Below are 19215 nucleotides of genomic sequence, written 5' to 3' on the forward strand. Positions count from 1 at the left end.
TCAAGGGATACAGCCCGAGTGGAGACTGTCAATCACAGAGTGCTGCCTCTTCTGTGCAAGGGATGAGCATGTGACCTAAGCTAGGGCACTCACATGCTAGAATTTGAAAAACAGACAGAGCAACTCAAGGTTTCCTGATAAATCTGCCCATTAGTTTTGCCACCTGGATTCCCAGATTTTCCCCTGGTTCCCATCTTTCCTCACTCCAGTTCCTCAGTTTTTCTGTGAATTCTGTGACCTATCATGTCTTCCAATCAATTCTTTTCATGTCCCAAGTAATCCGAGTTGTTTCTGTTGCTAAGAGCATGATATCCAAACTCGTGCGCCATCAGGCCTGTGCACGCATGGCCCCAGCAAGCAGTAACGGGGACACCTGGACATGTGGCTTACCCCCCACGAACTTCAGTTCCCTTTCCTGAACAAGAAGATGGTAAGCCCTATATCATTACAGTGAGAATTAATGATAATGTGCACAAAGCTCCTAGACAGCGACAGTGACTAACGCGAACTGAGAAGTCAATGAGTATTAGGTCCTCCTCTTTCTCAAGCAGGCTGATGATTTGATCATGACGTGATTCAACAAAGCACTTCTAAAATAAACCTTAAGAGTATATGGATGTCTTTGTGGTCAAATACTTGGTTGCTAATCTAACTCTTTCAGACAAAGGCCTACGGTAGGTGGAAATCCAGCCAGGATAAACTCAAACTCTATATATGCAGACTCCTGGAATAACATGCCTTTCATGACAACTTCCACACATCGGGCACAGCACCTCGGCAGTATTTTCTTGGGAGTCAAAAAGTAAGTCCATAAATTATTCTTTTAAAGGAAATTTTAGTTTTGAAGCACAAGACTCAAGATCACAGGGAATTTCTCCATACTTGAATACTAGAAAAGGATGGCAAGGAGTGTAGCTTTTTGTAAAGGCCGTTTTTGAATAATAATCAAACTCTTGCATTCTCAACATGTTGCAAGAATGGTGCCATAAGAATTCCGGAGCTCCATTTTACAACCACGATTTCACAACACCTCCAGGAGGCAGGTGTTATTTATTCTATTTTAGGTATTAGGAGGCAGAGGTGCAGGGAAGTAAGCCAAATGGTGACAGATTCAAGTTCAGATCTGCCCGAGTCTAAAGTGTGTGCTTCTAAGAGGGCTTTCTATGCTGCCTCCTCCCTGAGCCACGTCCCCAAGTGGTGCATTCTACATTTGTAATTCCACATGCAAGGAGCAAACCTAAAGGTAAGTGTGACCCTTTGGAATGAAGGACCCATGTCTGAAGTTCAGAGCACTAGCTCTGCGGCTGGTTTTGAGCACTCTCTCTCTCTCTCTCTCACTCACTAGCAAGATTCTCTTGATTCTGTTACTCAGCCTATCTAGAGCTCAGTTTCCTCATTTGTAAAATGGGTATAAGAGAAAGACCTATGACATTGGGAGAATTACATACACAACATAATGTATGTAAAGCTCTGGGCATCCCGGGCTTATAATAAGTGTTCAGTTATTGCTGGCTATTATTATTATTATCATCACCATATTTGAATAGCTCAACATAGCAATTCAAATAGCTCCATAATTTCTAAAGGAGATGCTACCTGTGGATTACAATTGTGACTTAGGATGTAAGAGTTAGAATTCTAACACAATTGCATGAGGTCACCGATTTGATAAAACAAACGGCAGGCGCTTATGACAGTAGTATGGCACTGGAAGACAGAGGTCTCGAGCTTCAGCCCCGGCTCAGCCTTCTGAGGTCTCTGCTTCCTGGGTGACCTTGGATATGTCACCTACACACTCTGAGCCTTAACTTTCGCCTCTGTGAAGTGGAACATCTATCTACACTTCAGAGTTGTTAGGAGGGCCAGCTGGGATATGAGATATAAAAATGTCCTCTAGCCTGAAGAGCAGGGTTTCATCAATGTTTTTGTTACTCCTTATCAAGAATAATCTGAAAAATAAATTCTACAGTAGCGTGCAGAGGTTTTGCATTGGCTGCCCGCGGCCTGCATGCAGCTTATAGATATGTTCATCTAGTCTACACAGTGTCGTCGTCTTGTTTTTGCAATTAGATGCCAGCGTTCGAATACTGGGAGATCTGACCATGCTGGGTCTGTTCGTCCACTGGGCCGTGATGAGCGAGCACTGTGCGGTAGCTGTCCCTTCTAGACACGGTCCCAGCCCTTCCTTACTGTCCCCTCTGCCAGAGGGGCGAGGGCAGCTGTCATTTACTCAGTGCTTATGCTATTGTTTTTCTTAGAAGAGAAAAATATTTCTCGGTATCCATGCCTTTGTCGTGTATTAAACAGAAAGATCAGTAGAGGTCTTGATCCAACTCTATTCATTTATTTCATTTCCTTCCTGGATCCACAGGCAGCTGAGTTTCACTTCCATCCGAAATGGAAAGGAAGTGGCTTTTTGTCTGAGCCGGAGAAAAGAGTGCATGCTCACACACGTAAGGATTGTGTTTTGTTTGTTTGTTTAATCTGCTCTTATAACATCTCTACTTATTCAACAGCAAATATTTTTGAAGAGCCTAAGGATTAGGTACCCAGGGGCCAGATATGAAAAGATGTGACCTTTGTCTTCCTGACACTCGAGGTTTTTTTTTTTTTTTTTAACTTTGCAAAAAGTGAATAAATCAGAAGAGGCAAGGCAAGTTTACTCATTCATCCTCTAAGATTTCCTTAAAAGGAGAGTCAATAAAAATCAGTTTTGCTTACATCTTTCTAAAATATAGTCATTTTAATATTTCAAGCCATGAATTTTTCAACTTCTGGATATATAAAATTATTCATAATTTTAACTCTCGGCAAGAAAAACCTCTCCCCAGTAAAGACCTAATAGACAGAATCAGATGATGATGATGAATGCTTACTTTACATAGTGTATAACTCTGAAAGGTAAATATTTTACATGGCAGGTATAAAGCAACCATGTTAACCAAAGATCCCTGCAGACTGGTTTACCTGCAGACTCAACCAAAAAGATCCCACAGCCTCTCAACTCAGATATTGATCTCAGGCAAATTAGGGGGTGCCACATGCCACATGATATTCAAAGGGGAAAAGAAACATCTGTGCTTGTAATGGTGTCTGTATAGATGAATACTCGAAAGAAGGGATTGGGGCAGAAATGTATGTTTTAGTGTCACCATTTACTGATCTAAACTTTAACTTTTTTTTTCTAATCCGAATAAAAACACACATATTACTGACAGAGAACACAAAACTTTTCTATTTGCCCATTCACTCCTCTACTTATCAGGAAAATTACTGAAACGTCGCAGAAGGAGGCTTTGGACTCTTGGCGCGACAGGAAAGCAAACTGCTTTTGTGAGAAGGCTGGAGTTTGTTGTTGCATTTTTAGACGAAAGATTTATGCTTATATTTTGGCCCATTTACAATCCATCATAATACTTTGCAGACAAAGTTATGCTCTTTTCCCAATGATCTAGTGACCTTACTCTCTAACATTTTGTGGTTTCCTGTTTGGGGAAGGGATTGAACAGCAGCCTAAGCTATTCCAGGCTGCGCAGTGTTCCCAGTTGCCCGCTATCTGTCTTAGTTTTAAATCTTCTCCTGTTCACCAATCAAAAAAAAAAAAATTTTTTTTTTTAAAGAAGCTTTTCCTACAGATGCTAAATCAATGAGACTCCTACAAAGCAGCTCTCCATACTTCCTCTCCTGGCTGCCTTACTGATCACTCTTCTATTACAAACTCCAGCCTACCCGGGAGTTCTTTCTGCCTGAAACAATTAGCATGAGACACCAGTCCCTCTCTCCTGAGCAGAAAAGAATTAATTTCACCAATACCCAACTCGACCTACGGTAGTTCCCAAGGGTTTCTCAAAAGTTCAGCTGCAAAAACAGAAAAACAAAAAACAAAAAAATAAATAAACCGAACTTCAGCTGTGGAACATGAGGTTCAAGAAATATTCCCAACTGAAGGCAGAGTTATTATCCTTTCATGGACAATGCCTGGGTCCCAGTTGTCTATCACTTGCACTCCTGGTCCTTCTTTCTGGTGAATCTGCAGGAATACTGGGCTATAATGCTCAGGAAGCCTGAGTCCCCAGGTCCCCTGGAGAAGGCTGAATAGAAGAATACTGCAACCACTGAATGAAACAGTAGTCACTTCTGCAACCAAGTTGTCCGTTGAAAGAAACATATTTTGCTTCCAAGTTTAAGGAGAAGGGAAGACAATGACAGAGGGAAAATGGACTTAGAATAAACACCCCCGTGTTCCTGCCACTCCCCTATCAGCTGGCTTGGCCAAAACGAGTCAAGAAAAATAAGAGTGGAGCAAAACGAGGTTGAGCGAGTATCCAGCGATTATACAAACAATGTCTTTTGGCCAAAGAAAATTATCCCTGCTTTCTTGCAGCTTAACTCTAAATAATTAGTTGCTTTCAGAGGGGAACGAGAAGCAAAGCCAACTTGAAAAGGATCCAGCAAGCCATCCCTCCAAACCAGGGATCTTTGAAAAAAAAATTTAACGATCTAGAACAGCGCACTTAAAATTACTTTTAATAATGACCCAGAATAACATTTTCCCCCCAGTTTAAATGGAAACATCCCAGGGCCTACTCTGTTCCCTGCTTCCTGTTTCAGAGCCTGCTCTCATGGCTCTTTCCTGATCTTCTCATCTCTCAAGGGTCTCCTCTGATCATTGTCAATAACTGGATTTATGGTATTGAAAGCACCCAGGAGCAGGGTCGCTCACTCCTCCAGACAAGTTTCTCCAAAAGGGAATGTCCTTCCTGGTTGCGAGAATGTCAGCTTCAAGGCCACACCGAGGGTCATAGCCAAACACTGCCATCTGCTTGCCAATATTACCCCATTAGAAGGGGAGCCGAGGAGCCAATTTCCTTCTCTTTCCACATTATTAAATGGACAAGTATTGCACACAACCTAACTAACAAGAAACAGCCCCACGGAGCAAACAAAAAATGCCGTCATTTATAATAGGTACGTCTATAGGTATTAACCCACACTCATCAATACAGCAGCCACTAGCCACATGTGGCTGGCGAGCACTCAAAACATAGCTAGTCCAAACTGAGATGTGCTGTAAATCTAAGATACCCACTGGATTCTGAAGACTTAGCATAAAGAAAAGAATGTAAAGTATCTCAATAATTTCTTAATTTTGATTTCACGTTGCGATAACATTTGGGATATATTGGGTGAAAGAAAACACGTTATTGAGATTAATTCCACCTGTTTCTTTTTATCTTTTTTAATGTGCCTTCTAGAAAATTTAAAATCACATATGCGGCTTGCATTCTATATCTACTGGACAGTACCCAAATGCCCAGACACCTTGGTTTTGGTATACATCCCATGAAGATAATCGGTCCCTTTGTCAACAGTTCTCATACTTGGAAGAAGTAACTTCCAAGGATGGCTGCTCTTAGAGGAGCCAGCTGCAGTTCATGCAGCTGGGTTAGGAAAACTGGAAGATATTTCACGTGGAGGAGTGGAAGATGCTCTTACAGCCTCAGTTATTATGGGAAGAGCAGACAGGAGCTGTTGGAAAACCCTCTTGCCTGCTCCCTGCTCCCCAACGTTCTCACCGTCACTCAAGTTCCAAAAAAACAATAGATTCGCCAAGTATTTAGAGGGGAAAAACCAGGAAAGCTGAGCCCCTGCTGAGTATGCAGTATCACCGCTGGCCTACTTTCCCCTCTGCCCAGAGCGGACAGGAAAATGATCTCCCTGTTGAGGTTATCCGGTAGGGGGATGGGGGGCAGAGAGCAAGGTGACCTTGTTGCAGGAGAAATGCTGAACAACCTGTAAAAGGCATCAACTGAGAGGTGCTCGGGAACTCCTAAAGGAATACAGACAGTGGGAAGGGAGGCCCTAGGGTGTCCAGCGAGTAGAGCATTCACCAAGGTGCGGTCCACCTTGGACTCTGGCTGGCCTTGAGATTGCATCATCGGACCTGTTGACATCCCCTTCTCCCATAACAAACCTGCCTTTCAGCTTGAGAAAATTCTAGTTCTCTGTAAAGAAGGATCACTTTGCCTTCCTCTTAAGAGAAAACCGAAAGTGACAGTAAGTAGGCACTCGTCCAAAGAGCCAGCAAAGCCACTTCTACAAGTCTAATTCCCACCTGTGGTTATCGACCTCCAGGTGAATAGCAAAGTTAGTGAAAAGTTTCCAGCCAGGCGAATCTCCTCATGAAAGAAGGCGAGAACCTGGTTGCACAATGTACGTTTCCTTGCCAAATTAAACAAACAAATAAAGAACAAACAAACGAACAAAACGTCTAACTGATGCTCTATGTTCTTTATGATTTCATCTACACAGGAAGGCCTGGTGTCACTCAGGTGCAAGATTCTCTTCTCCGCCACATAGTCTCAATGGCGCTATTCATCAACGCCACCTCATTAGCTTGCAATTAGTTTTTTCCTCCCCCCAACACAAGTTTCCCTTGTTTGGAAGTAAAGCGTCCTTTTCTGTTTTCTTTCTAGAGAATGTTCAATAGACTCAAAAGGATTGTGCACATCGCTGTAACAGATACGGGGCTGTCAGGAGGCTGAAGAAAGAGACGCGAAAAAAAGCACAGGGAGACAGGAAAATCAAGACCAAGGTCAGGGGCTCGCGCCCGGAGCCCTGCTGTCAAAAAGCTTGGTTGAAGCATCTGGCTTTCATTCAATCGTGTGTCATTCAGCAAAGGAACTGTGTGCTGTGGTGTTGACTATTACTCAGAGACAAGGCTTGGGAGCTGCTCATCATAAGCAAGTAGACGGCACAGACTGACCCATGCAGGGGTGTGGCTGGGCAGCAGCAAGTGCAGGCCAGACCAATCCGGTGATGAAAAGCCCCTAGGAAGAGCCCTAGAGGTTGGGACTGTGGCTTCCTCAGGCAATGGGAAGGGTGCGAATGCTGCTTTCACTTCTGGACTATAGAACAGGGCCAGCTGCCACTGAATTAGGTTATCCATGTTCAAATGGAAGAAGAGACTGCAATGAGAAGAGCACTGGACCTGGAGTCACACTGTGTAGCAAATGGACTCAAATGATGATGATGATGATAACAATGAGGACTGGAAAAACCAAAACCCCGGTTTTGCATTCTGGCTTCCTCGCATCTGATATGTAACTCTCTAACGTACAGACCAAATAAGGACCCCAGTGCTAATCCACCCATGAAACATTAGCAAAGCTTATCTTTTTTTCTTTTTCTTTTTTTTAATAAAAAATGAAAGCTTTATTCTTTTCCTCCCGTACCCCCGGGGAGAGCGGCAGGCACACACGACTTTGCAGACTACTCGTTTCCGTCATTGCTTTGCATCTTCTCCTGGTGTACTATGCCATGGAGAGTAAAGACTGAGAAGCTATCGCTGCAGCGGGGGGGTGGGGGGGGCATTTATTGTTCAATCAATGCCACCCTCCCCCATACATACACCCTTTCTCTATTTATCTTTTCAAACTAAAGTCAACTGATGTAATTGCCTTTGTTTCACAGCAGCTGGATCTCATAGCAACTGAATTTAAATACAGGCATCCTTCAGTATCCTTGGGAGACTGGTTCCAGGACTCCCCACAAACACCAAAATCCGTGGATGTTCATGTCCCTTATGTGAAATTGCATAGTATTTGCATACAACCTACACACGTCCTCCCATATACTTTAAATTACCTCTGGATTACTTATAATACCTAACACCGTGTAAATGCTATGTAAATAGCTGTCATACTGTATTGTTTAGGGGATGACAAGAAAAAAGTTTGTACGCATTCAGTATGGACGCAACCGTCACAGGCCTAACTACATGTCAGCACCGACATAATCTTTTTTAAATAAATATTTTCAATCCACGGTTGGTTGATTCTGTGGGTGCGGAACCTGCAGACACAGAGGGCCGATTATGCATTTCTCAGTCTTACTGATTTTAAGACCCCTTGAATCTGCAGAGCAATGGTATTGTCGCTTACAATCTTTCCTCCCGCACCACCCTCACCCAGCCATGTTTGGGTGACTCCAGAATCAATTCTACTTATCTTGTCATAAGTCACAAATGTAGCTTCTAATGCTGTGAGTATGAGGTAACTTCAAACGACAACAAAATGAAGTCCTTGCAAAACGACGACGCCCCTCACCAAGCAAAGCAATTCAAAACAAACCGATTCGCACAGCAGAATATGATACCACATGGCTTAAAGAAATAAGAGAAAATGAAAAGGCACGCTGGTTCTCTTTTAAACATTTCGTCCCAACATAAATTTAAGAGCAAACACGAAAAAGTGTCAAAAGAATGGCAAATCTGGGTGAAATCAAAGTCTGTTTCATAATTTATGGGTATTTTTTTTTTCCTTTCATTCATCGAAATGCTTAAATATCAAAGAAACCCAGAAGCAGGTCTCATAATAAAACAAAAACAAAAAAACAAAAACAAAAAAACAAAAATCTAAAGCTCCTCTTGCACTTGGAGTATAACTGCAGCAGGTAAAATGAATTTACGAGGCACTCTGCAGTACGAGCGTACACTGTTTTGATTTGCCTATAAAGCGGCAGTTGTTTATCTATAGGCTATGATTACATCAGACCAATGCCCCAGGATCAGCCTCCTCCTCTTTAGTTATGCTTCACTGGAAGCTAAGCTACTTCCTCCTCCCAGAAGTTTTCATGAAATGGCTGACATCCCTTTCATTGTCTTCAAAGGTTTGGGGAGAAAGTGATCACATCTGCTTACAGGCAACAAAGCCAGACTTTTCCCCATGTGTTTTGATGGAAGCTTCACTCCAACTGAGCAGCTGAAGAATCAGGCCCATTTAAGTGTTAAATTTTTCTTGGTGTGCTAAACACTTATCAAATCTAGTTTCCTGGCCACTTTTACTATTGACATTTCGTTATCAGAAGATGTTATTAAGGAAAATGCCACGAGCAATTAGAATGGCTGCTAAAATGAGTTAATTTTACTAGACATATTTACCTTTCAAACTTCCAAGTCACATCCATTAATCAGGAACTGCCCATTTCTAAACGAAGATCCTTTGATAGCCTAGGACAAGTAAATAAAACTCTAACGACCTGGGTATTACGATTTCAGTCTGGCGGAGGAGCTGAGAAACGTTAAGATCCTGAATTCTGAGGATGCAATTAGTTGAAACTTAATGAGCTGCAGAATGATAAGTGACAGGGAAATGTAACTTTATATTTATAATTTCCTGACTAGATGAACTCTTAAACACAGCAAACTAAGCCCTACCCCAGGGCAATTTAACTTTTAAAAGCACAGGCATGTGGAGGTTAAGAATTGGCATTTGGAGATGGGACCTTCTGAAACTGAGGCAGCTCTCCAGCAACTTAGCGGTGGAGGCAGCCTCAAATCCAAGATCAATGTTTTGCTTTGGATCCAAATGGCCTCTGTGTATAGAGCTGTGGCTCCTGTTTGTTGAAACAAAGGTTTCACACAGGAAATATACACCTCTCTCTCTTCCTCCCTCCCTCCTTCCCTCTCTCCCTCCCTCTTTCTCATGTCTTTGAAAATATAGCCCACATCTTTTTAGAAAGGCAAGAACTATAACCAGAGAAAGGGAGGTTGAAAACATATTCGGAATCTGTAGCGAGAATGTGTTACTTTATCAGAAGGGACAAAGGATGCGGAGGCCTGCACAAAGAGCAGGGTTTTCAAAGCCAACAGCTCTTGTAGAGCATGGGCTGAATTTCCTGGATTTTAGAGATGTCCTAGTCAACCTTTACGTCATTTTATTATGGTTAAAATCAAGCTATATCTTATAATCGATGTATGAGAGTGTCTTTGTTTTCGTTTTTAAAAGATGGTTGGTTAAAAGAGGACGGGAGGAATATAATATACGTAATATAACTGATGTAATTAGAACGGGCAGATTATTGGCCGTTACTAAAATTGAACATAAGTTTATTGTAAAGACAGTTTATGGTATAAATGAGCAGATCATCTACTTCCTTTTGTCCTTTTTTCCCCTCCCCCCACCCTTCCTTCCAAGGTCACTACATTATCATGTGCTATTTGCTACACTAGACAACTAAATCAGAACCTTTGGTAAAGTGGACCATGATTAGGTATTATTTCCAAGCTTCCCAGGTGCTTCTAATGCAAGGGGACCAATGCAAACCACAGCTGAAGTGGAAGTACAGTTTTAGAAAGACAGGGAAAAAAGAGATTAAAGGAAGTAAGATGTATTAAGTAAAATTTACTCTCTATCAAGACTTTTATCATTTCCTTCGTTGCCGTGACAACACTGGCACCTCATTATCACCCAAAGGTCATGACTTACATTAGGGTTCATTCTTGCTGTTGTACATCTTATGGATTTTGAAAAATGTGTGACATGTATCCACCATCGTATCATACAGAATTATCTCACTGCCCTAAAAATCCTCCGCGCTTTGCTATGGACCCCTCCTTCCTCCTAACACCTGACGACCAGTGAACTTTTTACTGCCTCAATAGTTTTGCCTTTTCCAGAGCGTCATGTAGTTGGAATTATTCAGTACGTATAGCCTTTTCGGATTGGCTTCTTTTACTCAGTAATATGCATTTAAGTTTCCTCCAAGTCTTTTCACGGCTTGATAGCTCATTTCCTTTTACCACTGAATAATACTGCATTGTCTGTACTACCATTTATCCATTCATCTAGTAAAGGACATCTGGGTCATTTCCAAGTTTTGATAGTTCTGAATCAAGCTGCCAGAAACATACATGTGAAGGTTTTTGTGTGGACATGAGGACAAAACTAAACAAGAATTGTTTCGTTTTTGGCAGTAAAAAACGGCTAAACTGCCTTCTAAAGTGGCAGCACCATTTTGCATTCCCGCCAGCAACAGAGGAGAGTTCCCGTTGCTCCACACCCTTCTCGGCATTCGATGTTCTCAGTGTTCTGGATTTGGGCCGTTCTGATAAGTGTGCAGTGGTATCTCATCGTTTCATTTGCATTTCGCTAATGACAATGATGTTAAACATCTTCGCAAATGCTTACTGACCATCTGTATATCTTCTTGGGTGAGGTCGAGGTCTTAAGGCTTGGGTCTTTGGTCTTAATGGTTTTGCCCATTTGAAAATTGGGCTCTTTACTTTCTTAGTGTCGAGTTTTAAGGGTGTTTACACTTTTTGGATAAGTGCTTTATCAGATGTGCCTTGGCAAATATTTTTTCCGGTCTGTGGCTTATTTTCTCATTCTTTTGACATTATATTTTATAGAACAGAAATTTTAAATTTTAATCAAGTCGAGCTTATCAGTTATTACTTTAATGGGTTATACCTTTGGTGTTGTACTTAAGAAGTCATTGCCATACCCAGCGGCATCTAGCTATTCTCATAAAGTTCTCTTCTAAGAGTTATCTAGTTTGTTGCTTTTACATTTCGGTCTATGATCCATTTTGAGTTAATTTGTGCGTGTGTGTGTGTATAGTTAATTTGTGCGTGTGTGTGTGAGAGAGAATGGCATAAGGTGTATGTCTAGATTTTTTTTTTTTTTTTTTTTTTGCATACGAGTGTCTAGTTGTTCCAGCACCATTTGTTGAAAAATTGTCTTTGTTCCATTGAATTACCTTTGCTCCTTCGTCAAAGGTCGGTTGACTATATGTATGTGGGTCTATTTCTGGGCTCTCTATCCTGTTTCATTGGTCTACATGTCTGTTCTCTAACTGCTACTATTCTCTCTTGATTATCTAGTTTTATAGTAAGTCTTCACATCAAGTAGTGTCATTTCTCTGACTTCGTTCTTCGCCAATATTGAGCTGGCTATTCTGAATCTTTTGACTCGCCATGTAAACTTTAAAATTACTTTGTCAATATTCGTAAAATAACTTTCTGGGATTTTGATCGGGACTGCATTGTATAGATCAAGTTGGAAAGAACTGACATCTCGATAATATTGTCTTCCAATCCACGAACAAGAAATATCTTCATTTATTTGGTTCTTTGATATCATTCATCAGAATTTTATAGTTTTCTTCATATAAATCTATACATATTTCAATTCTGGGGGTGTTAATGTAAATGGTTTTGGGTTTTTAATTTCAAATTGCACTTATTTATTGCTGGTATATAGAAACGTAACTGCCTGTTGTGTATTAACCTTATATCCTGCAACTTTATAATAACTTATTAGTTTTGGGAATATTTTTCTTGATCCATTCAGATTTTCTACACAGACAATCATATCATCTTTACTTATTCATCCTCCAATACTCATTTTCTTTATGTAGATCTGAATTTCTGACCTATATCCTTTTCTTTCTCTCTGAAGAACTTTGAACATTTCCTACAATGCAGGTCCACTGGCAATAAATTTCCTCAATTTTCGTTGTCTGAAAAAGTCTTTATTTCTCCTCTAGTTTTGAAGGGTAGTTTCATAGGGCACAGAATTATAGTTTGGTGATTTTTTTCTCTCAACCGTTTAAATATTTCACTACATTCTCTTTTTGCTTGTACATTTTCTGAGAAGCTGGATATAATTCTAATCTTTGCTCCTCTATAGGTAAAATTTTTTTCTTTATCTTTGATTTTCTAAAGTTGCATATAATACATGTTGGTATAGTTTCCTTTTGCATTTATCTTTCTCAGTGTTCTCTGAGCTTCTTGGGTCTGTAGTTTGGTGTCTGATATCAACTTGGGGGAAATTCCCAGTCATTATTGCTTCAAATATTTTTTTTGTTCCTTTCTCTCTGGCACTCCCATTACATTTTTTGTAGTTGCCCCACAATTTTTGGATATTCTATTTTGTTTTTGTTTTGAATATGTTCTCTTTGACGTTTAGTTTTGGAAGTTCTTATTGTCATAGTCTCAAGCTCAGAGATTCTTTCCTTGGTCATGTCCAGTCTACCAAGGAGTCCAATAAAGGCATTCTTAATTTTGATTACGGTGTTTTTGACAGAGAATTTCTGTCTCTGCTTACATTGTCCATCTATTCTTGCATGTTGCCCACTTTTTCCATTAAATCCTTTATCATATTAATCATATATTTAAAAAATTCCTGATCTAATTATTCCTGTCATATATGACTATGAGTCTTATGTGTATCTTTTTAATTTTTTTTTTTTTTTTTGCCTTTTAGTATGCCTGGTATTTTTTTTGTTGAAAGATGGAAGTGATATACTAGATAAAGGGAACTCTGGTAAATAAACCTTCAGCAATATGGTGGTAAGGTGTGGAGGGATGGAAATCCTATATGATTAGGTCTTAGTCTTTTAGGAGCCTGTGCCCCTGGACTGTGAACTTCACAGCCATTGTTCCTTCTCTCCCTCTTAGGTGGGACAGCATGGCTAAAGGAAACTAGAATTCGGTACTTCCTTTCCTCCTCATGGAAGGCTAGAGCCGAAGTTGAGTATTTCCCTTCCCATAGGTAGGTTAGGCTCTGATAAAACCCCAGCAGGTTAGGCTCTGGTAAAATAGTTTCCTGAAGGCAGGGCTTGTTAAGAAAAACAGAGTGGCTCTGCTGTATTTCAAAATGGTTACCTTTTCCTCCCTCTGCCCAAAGAAGAGGGGATTTTCCTCCAGTATTCACCATAGGAGCCTGGTGGAATTTCTGGAACTAAAACTACCTAGAGTGTGCATCCTCCTCACCCCCCACCCCTTCATGACTGAATTCCCCTGGGGAAGTGGTTTGCCCTGTGACCTCACTTGTCTGACAGATCTAAAAAGAGTTATTGATTTTTCAGTTTGTTCAGCTTTTTACTTGTTCTTAGGATGTGTTAGGTAGTAACTTCTAAGCTCCCTATGGGCTGGACTAGAAACTGTAAGTCTGTCAAGCCTCTCTTGTTTTTGTGTTTTCCAGGGTTTCTGATATAACTTTTGTATATAGCAGGTGATTAAGGACTTCTGTTAAAATTTGTGGACTATCATTAGTAACGGTTTATATTTTCCAGTATTCTCTAACCACCAGTCACTGCTGTTTCACATATGTTTTACATATATGTTTTATATATGTTTTACATATATATTCTATTTAAACCTCACAAGAACTCATTTATAAGTTATAGTTATGTCCATTTCACAAAGAAGGAAGCCAAAGATGAGCATCTTCCCCCAAAGGAACACTTGAATGATGGAACCAGAATTCAAACTCAAAACATCTAACTTGAGAACCCCATGCTCATAACTTACATGCTCTATGACCCAGCTGAATGCTAAAAATCCTGATAATATTATGACCTTATTTCAGCATGAAGAATTCCAATAGTCCAACAGATTATTTCTCATTCTAGTTATATTGGAAATTGCTAATATGATATTTCGCTTTACTACTTAGACATCTGAAATTGCTGAAAAAAGAATGACTTTGAGTATACATCTCCTATAGGTTATTTCAAGAAAAGGATTACATTTTCATGCAGTCTACCCAGAAATGGAGGTATCACAGGAGTTCTGTCAGTTCCCAGAAACTGATGAAAGTCTTCCTCAGCCCACCAGAGATATTCCACATTGGCTGAAATGAACCTAGTACTGGAAAAATACTTACAGGTTCCTAAGAAGAGAAACACGTGCACTATTTTCTATGACAAATTAGCATCGAGTCTTACATAAATACCACTTTGAGGGTACTAATGTTTTAAGCCAGTCTGGATTGTTCTGATTCCATTCCGTATACACTGAGGTTCACCGCGGCTGCAGACAAGCCAGAGATAATCGCTGCCCTGTGGGCCACGATAGCTCTGGCAATGACTTTGCCGTCTGTTTTAGCAGCAGCTACTTTTCGGTCTGCACTCAGACGAACTGAACACTTCCTCTTTCTTTATGGAAACCTGGTGTATCGGCACCACTAATCCATGCTCATCCATGCTCTTCTTCTGATAACTGACTCAGAGTTCAAAAGTTTAGCAAATATTCTGATGTCATTGACATTCATATTGGTAAGTTTAGTATACATGGGAAACAGAAACGGCGAAGTTTAAACATCAAAATATGGGACCATCTTTAATCAATGTGTTCACCTTTATCGATCCAGTGGACACTTGAGGGTGATTAGCTAATATCAGCTCATCTGATGATATAAACTATCCTCACCGGGCTGAGAAAGGAATCATTTTCTAGTTAAATTTATACGGTGAGAACTATATCTCCCAAGGGCACAAGAAAAATATACATGAGAACTTCCTTATCTGCTCTTTACTCAAAAAAGACCACTTTGCATTCCTTAATGTTACGGTGCACTGGTTATGTCTTGAAACACAAAAGCTGTTTTTGGTTTAATAAATTTGCGAATAAGAAATATCTCACGGATTATGGGCATGTTTATTAGGTATAGTTTTGATATAGTACTAATTTATAGAATGATTTTTTTTCATTCATTCATTCACTTGTCTGCTCCAGGTTGCTGCTAGACCTGACAACCCGTAATGGCAGTACAGTGTGTTTACTGTGACAAGAGCAGTAGAGACAACATGGCCTGAGAGTCCTAAGAAGAGGACAACCAGCAGTGCTTTATGAAGGTCTCTGAGAAGGTTCCAGAAAAGCAAGCGTGAAGGGCCACTACATTTCCCCGACGGAACCAAACACAAGGACGATTGAAATTCTGACCTCATCTAGTTGGACCCTTTCTATCTTGGAAAGTATTTCGTCAACGTCTACAGATTATAATAGGTTTGTAGACTGCATGCCATTGACCTTAGGTTATTTTCAAAAAGGTTTATGTGTCTAGGGACTAAACTCCGTACAAAAGCAGGACTAGAAAGTGGGCCTTTGAGGCCTGGCATATTCCAAAACACAACCTAGTCATGGTGCATTTGGCAAGGACTCCCCTGGACAGTGCTGAGGTCTGTACAGTGAACAATCCCAAGAGACACTATTCCTAACATAGAAATGTGTATGCCTCATGGCAGAAAATGGCAGTAAAGAGTTTGGTTCAAATAAAAGCAGTGTATCAGGACAATTTTTGATAGACGGGAACAAAGTATCTTGGGGAGAATTTGCCTTTTTTCTAATTTGTGCAAAGGCATTTGGTTACTGGCCGCTCTGTTTTTCATTCACCCCAAACATTACTACTCCTGCTTCCGCCAGGACACAGAGAGGAGGTAGATCCTCTCAGGTGGCGGTCTCCTCCAGCATTAGCACACTCACCCTGCAGAGTCACCCCACAGACCAGGCACAGGACAGATGATGGCAGCCCCGGAGGATCAGAGGGGCTGAGGAGAACAGCAGTGGGGAAGGACGCACAGGATGGCTTCTCCCTGAGCCGATCGCTCGTGGAGTCCTCCCTCACGGCGAGAGCCCTCGATTCTTCAGGGCTTCTCTTCCGCAATTTCACTTTCCTCTGGCGCCGCCAGCCGCACATCAGGCAGAGCATCTCGATCAGATGGCAATGTTCTGCATTCTCAAAACGGGACCCTTTCTCATTCCTTATCTAAACGCGGCAGCCTAGCTAGCATTGGGTGTTTGGCTTAACGCAGATACTGGAAAACTATGGTTGCACAATGTGAATGAATACAATTATTAGGCAAAATGCATTTTTGGAACAACCAGTTGATTTCATTTATCCCTGACTTCACTGGAATTAATATTGTAAAGAAAACAATAAGGGAAAATTGGCTTACGAAGGCCAGCCGTCTTCTCAGTTCTGCTACGTACATCTTTTCCCAAGAAACGACCAGAGGTGGCATGTGCCAAAGATGATTTCATTTTAAGAACTACTGGTAAAAGTGATTTAATTAGAGGGGAAAAGAAAACTTTTCATTCAAGCAAACAACGGAGTTGTTATTTATATTTGTAAAACATCATTAAAGTAAAAAATGGCAGGAGTCGAGTGACAAATCGAAGAAAGTCCCCTCTGCTTTGGGCAACCTGAAAAGTTGCTCAGATAGGGAGTGAGTGAACTGAGTCTCTTACCTTATAATGATCCATGATTTCAGCTAACCACGGCTTAACTGACATCATCATATCTTGTCGCAAGTGTTTTTCGGCTTCGGCTCCATCATTAAAAGGGCGGTTTCCCACATGGATGGCTTGTCTCACTTCTGAGAGGGACAAAAATTCCCCATAGTAACTTTGGTCCTTAGGTTCCTGGCAAAAGGGGGCATCAGAAAGATATTAGGGATACGACTGGGAGGCAGAACAGCTAAAATCTGGGCAAAGCTTCAAATTTCTCATAACAGACAGCTCAAATGAACGAGATGTGATCTGACTATTCTGTTTCCGCCCAGAAAAATGTAACTTGGGGGTTTTGCGGTCATTTAAATTTTACGCACAACAAATGGGGACTATCCGATACTCTCAGACACAACGCCCAATCTGCAAATGCTGGATTTTCCTTTTAGGAAACTACTCCTTTGCAATCTGTGACTCCAATTAATAACCCTCACTGGAGGCAAAGATAGGGGAAACAGAAGAGCTGAGATATCAAAATCAATTTACTCTTTGTTGAAAGATCTATGGGAAGAAGCTCAAATGACCACAAGAGGCCAGGGCGATGGCATGGTGGGTACAAGCTAAGGGCTGCTTCTCCACGTCCTGTTTATTAAAACCACACACGCAAAATAATCAGCTGGACATGATTTAAGAAGGAACATATGAACTGTAAGATAAAGATGATACTTTAAGTCAAGAAAAGTTATTCTTGAGCCTTGTTAAAAAAAAAAAGTAATGCATAAAAGTCTGTAATATTCACTGGACTATAAGTTATAAAAGGATAAAAAGCTGTTGGAGTTTGAGATCGAAAATTTTGTGCATCATCAACAATTTTTGCTAACTGCGAATATATTACTTTGAAAGAAATCTAGTCAGAAATTTTGTTTCTCTGTTGATATCATATGTCTTTCTCTTGGTAAAAATCTAAGTCCAAAACCACAAGGCCAGCAAATTCCACTGGAATTAGCTTTATAGTTTATTTACAAAATAGTTCATAAATAAGGCAATTTTATAAACAGAATGCATTTTCATAAACACTATGCAAAAAGTTTATTATCCAAATACTCCCTTTGGCTCACTCTGTCTTATTTGATTAATTCTGCATAAAATACATCAACTTTGGCCTACTTTTATGAAAGAAGCTACTTGAATACTTTGAGAAATATTCTGAGGGCTCGAAGTGAGGCCCATACTAAATGCACGAAACATCTTAAGTTAAAAGCAAGACAAAGCAAATATTTCACAAAGGCTTTGGCAGCTTTGATTATCCAAGTTGTCTTAAGTACAGAACAAATAATGTGGGCATTTTCAAGAAACTCACTACAGGCTTGAAACTCTGCGGCCTGATGCCCAGAACTGCAATCCTGGCCTCTATCCTTCACAAAAGAACTTCTGCATAAGAAGCTCTTTTTTTTTGGTGGTGAGGTGGGGGGAGAGGGGGGAGATTGTGTTAATCAGAGATTATTTTATCTGTAATATCACACATTCTCAATGTGCAGATTTTAATGTATACAACATTGATGGGGGGAGGGGGGAACTCCAATAGATTAGTAGACCAAATAATAAAATCCAGTTTGGGTCTATTTGTCTAGTATAAAGTCAGCTATGTTTCCCAAACAGGAGGAAGTCTAGTTTTGCCAAAACTTTTAAGAAACACTATCGTGGTTTTTAAAATGTCATTACCGTGCACTGTAAAATGTTATAGTAATTAGAACATCCTGTAACATTCTGGAAGTAAGAAAGGTCATTCGTTAAGTCGCCATCCATTAGTTTATCCATCACCTAGGTCGGGAGAGAGGGGAGAAAGAAAGAAGGAAAACGTCAAGATGGGTAGAAATGCACAGGCTTCGTCACCGCATTTATTCAATAACTTTTTTACTCTTGCATGGTGTCATTCACCGACCATTCATTCACATTTACTCTATGCTAGACCCTGTCCTGGGCACTGGGGACATAGCGTGAACAAGGCAAACCCAAAGCCCCCCCTCGTGGGGCTTATATTCTAGAGGGGGGCGAGAAAACAAGCATCACCAGGTGAAATACGAAGGGAGTGTCGTGGTTGCATGTGGGCACGTGTACGTGCGTGAGTCTGCTGGACGCGACAGAGAGGAAGAAACAGAGGTCTCGCTTAGAAGGCGGCACTTGGGTCAAAACCTCCTGGAATGGAGGAAGGGAGCCATGAAGACATTCATGGAAAGAACATTCCAGGCAGAGGAAACAGCAAGCCCCAAACCCCTGACCGTGGGGAGTGAGCCTTGCGGGGCAGGCTGCTATCATGTGGGTTATTGACTGCTCAGCCATAGCCTGAGGAACGTCGGGATGAAGGCTATGGACAAACGTGCCAGTGCCTGGAGCTGGGGGAAGTTGTCTTTGGGAGTCTA

The 19215-nt window shown here is 40.9% G+C and overlaps 1 protein-coding gene across 2 annotated transcripts in view; it reads right to left on the reverse strand.

The window, feature by feature from the left end:
* CPVL (carboxypeptidase vitellogenic like) overlaps window positions 1–19215 on the reverse strand; it is a 110401-nt gene that overhangs the window by 25321 nt on the left and 65865 nt on the right. For both annotated transcript variants that reach the window (XM_016135961.2, XM_036230430.1), the window contains exons 10-11: window positions 18518–18616; window positions 16817–16990 (exon numbers count right to left, since the gene is read on the reverse strand). In XM_016135961.2, coding sequence (XP_015991447.1) covers window positions 16817–16990; window positions 18518–18616 — 273 coding nt within the window. The remainder of the gene's footprint in view (window positions 1–16816; window positions 16991–18517; window positions 18617–19215) is intronic.

The sequence above is a fragment of the Rousettus aegyptiacus genome, unplaced genomic scaffold (assembly GCF_014176215.1).
Source record: "Rousettus aegyptiacus isolate mRouAeg1 unplaced genomic scaffold, mRouAeg1.p scaffold_m13_p_13, whole genome shotgun sequence".
Classification (NCBI taxonomy): Eukaryota; Metazoa; Chordata; class Mammalia; order Chiroptera; family Pteropodidae; genus Rousettus; species Rousettus aegyptiacus.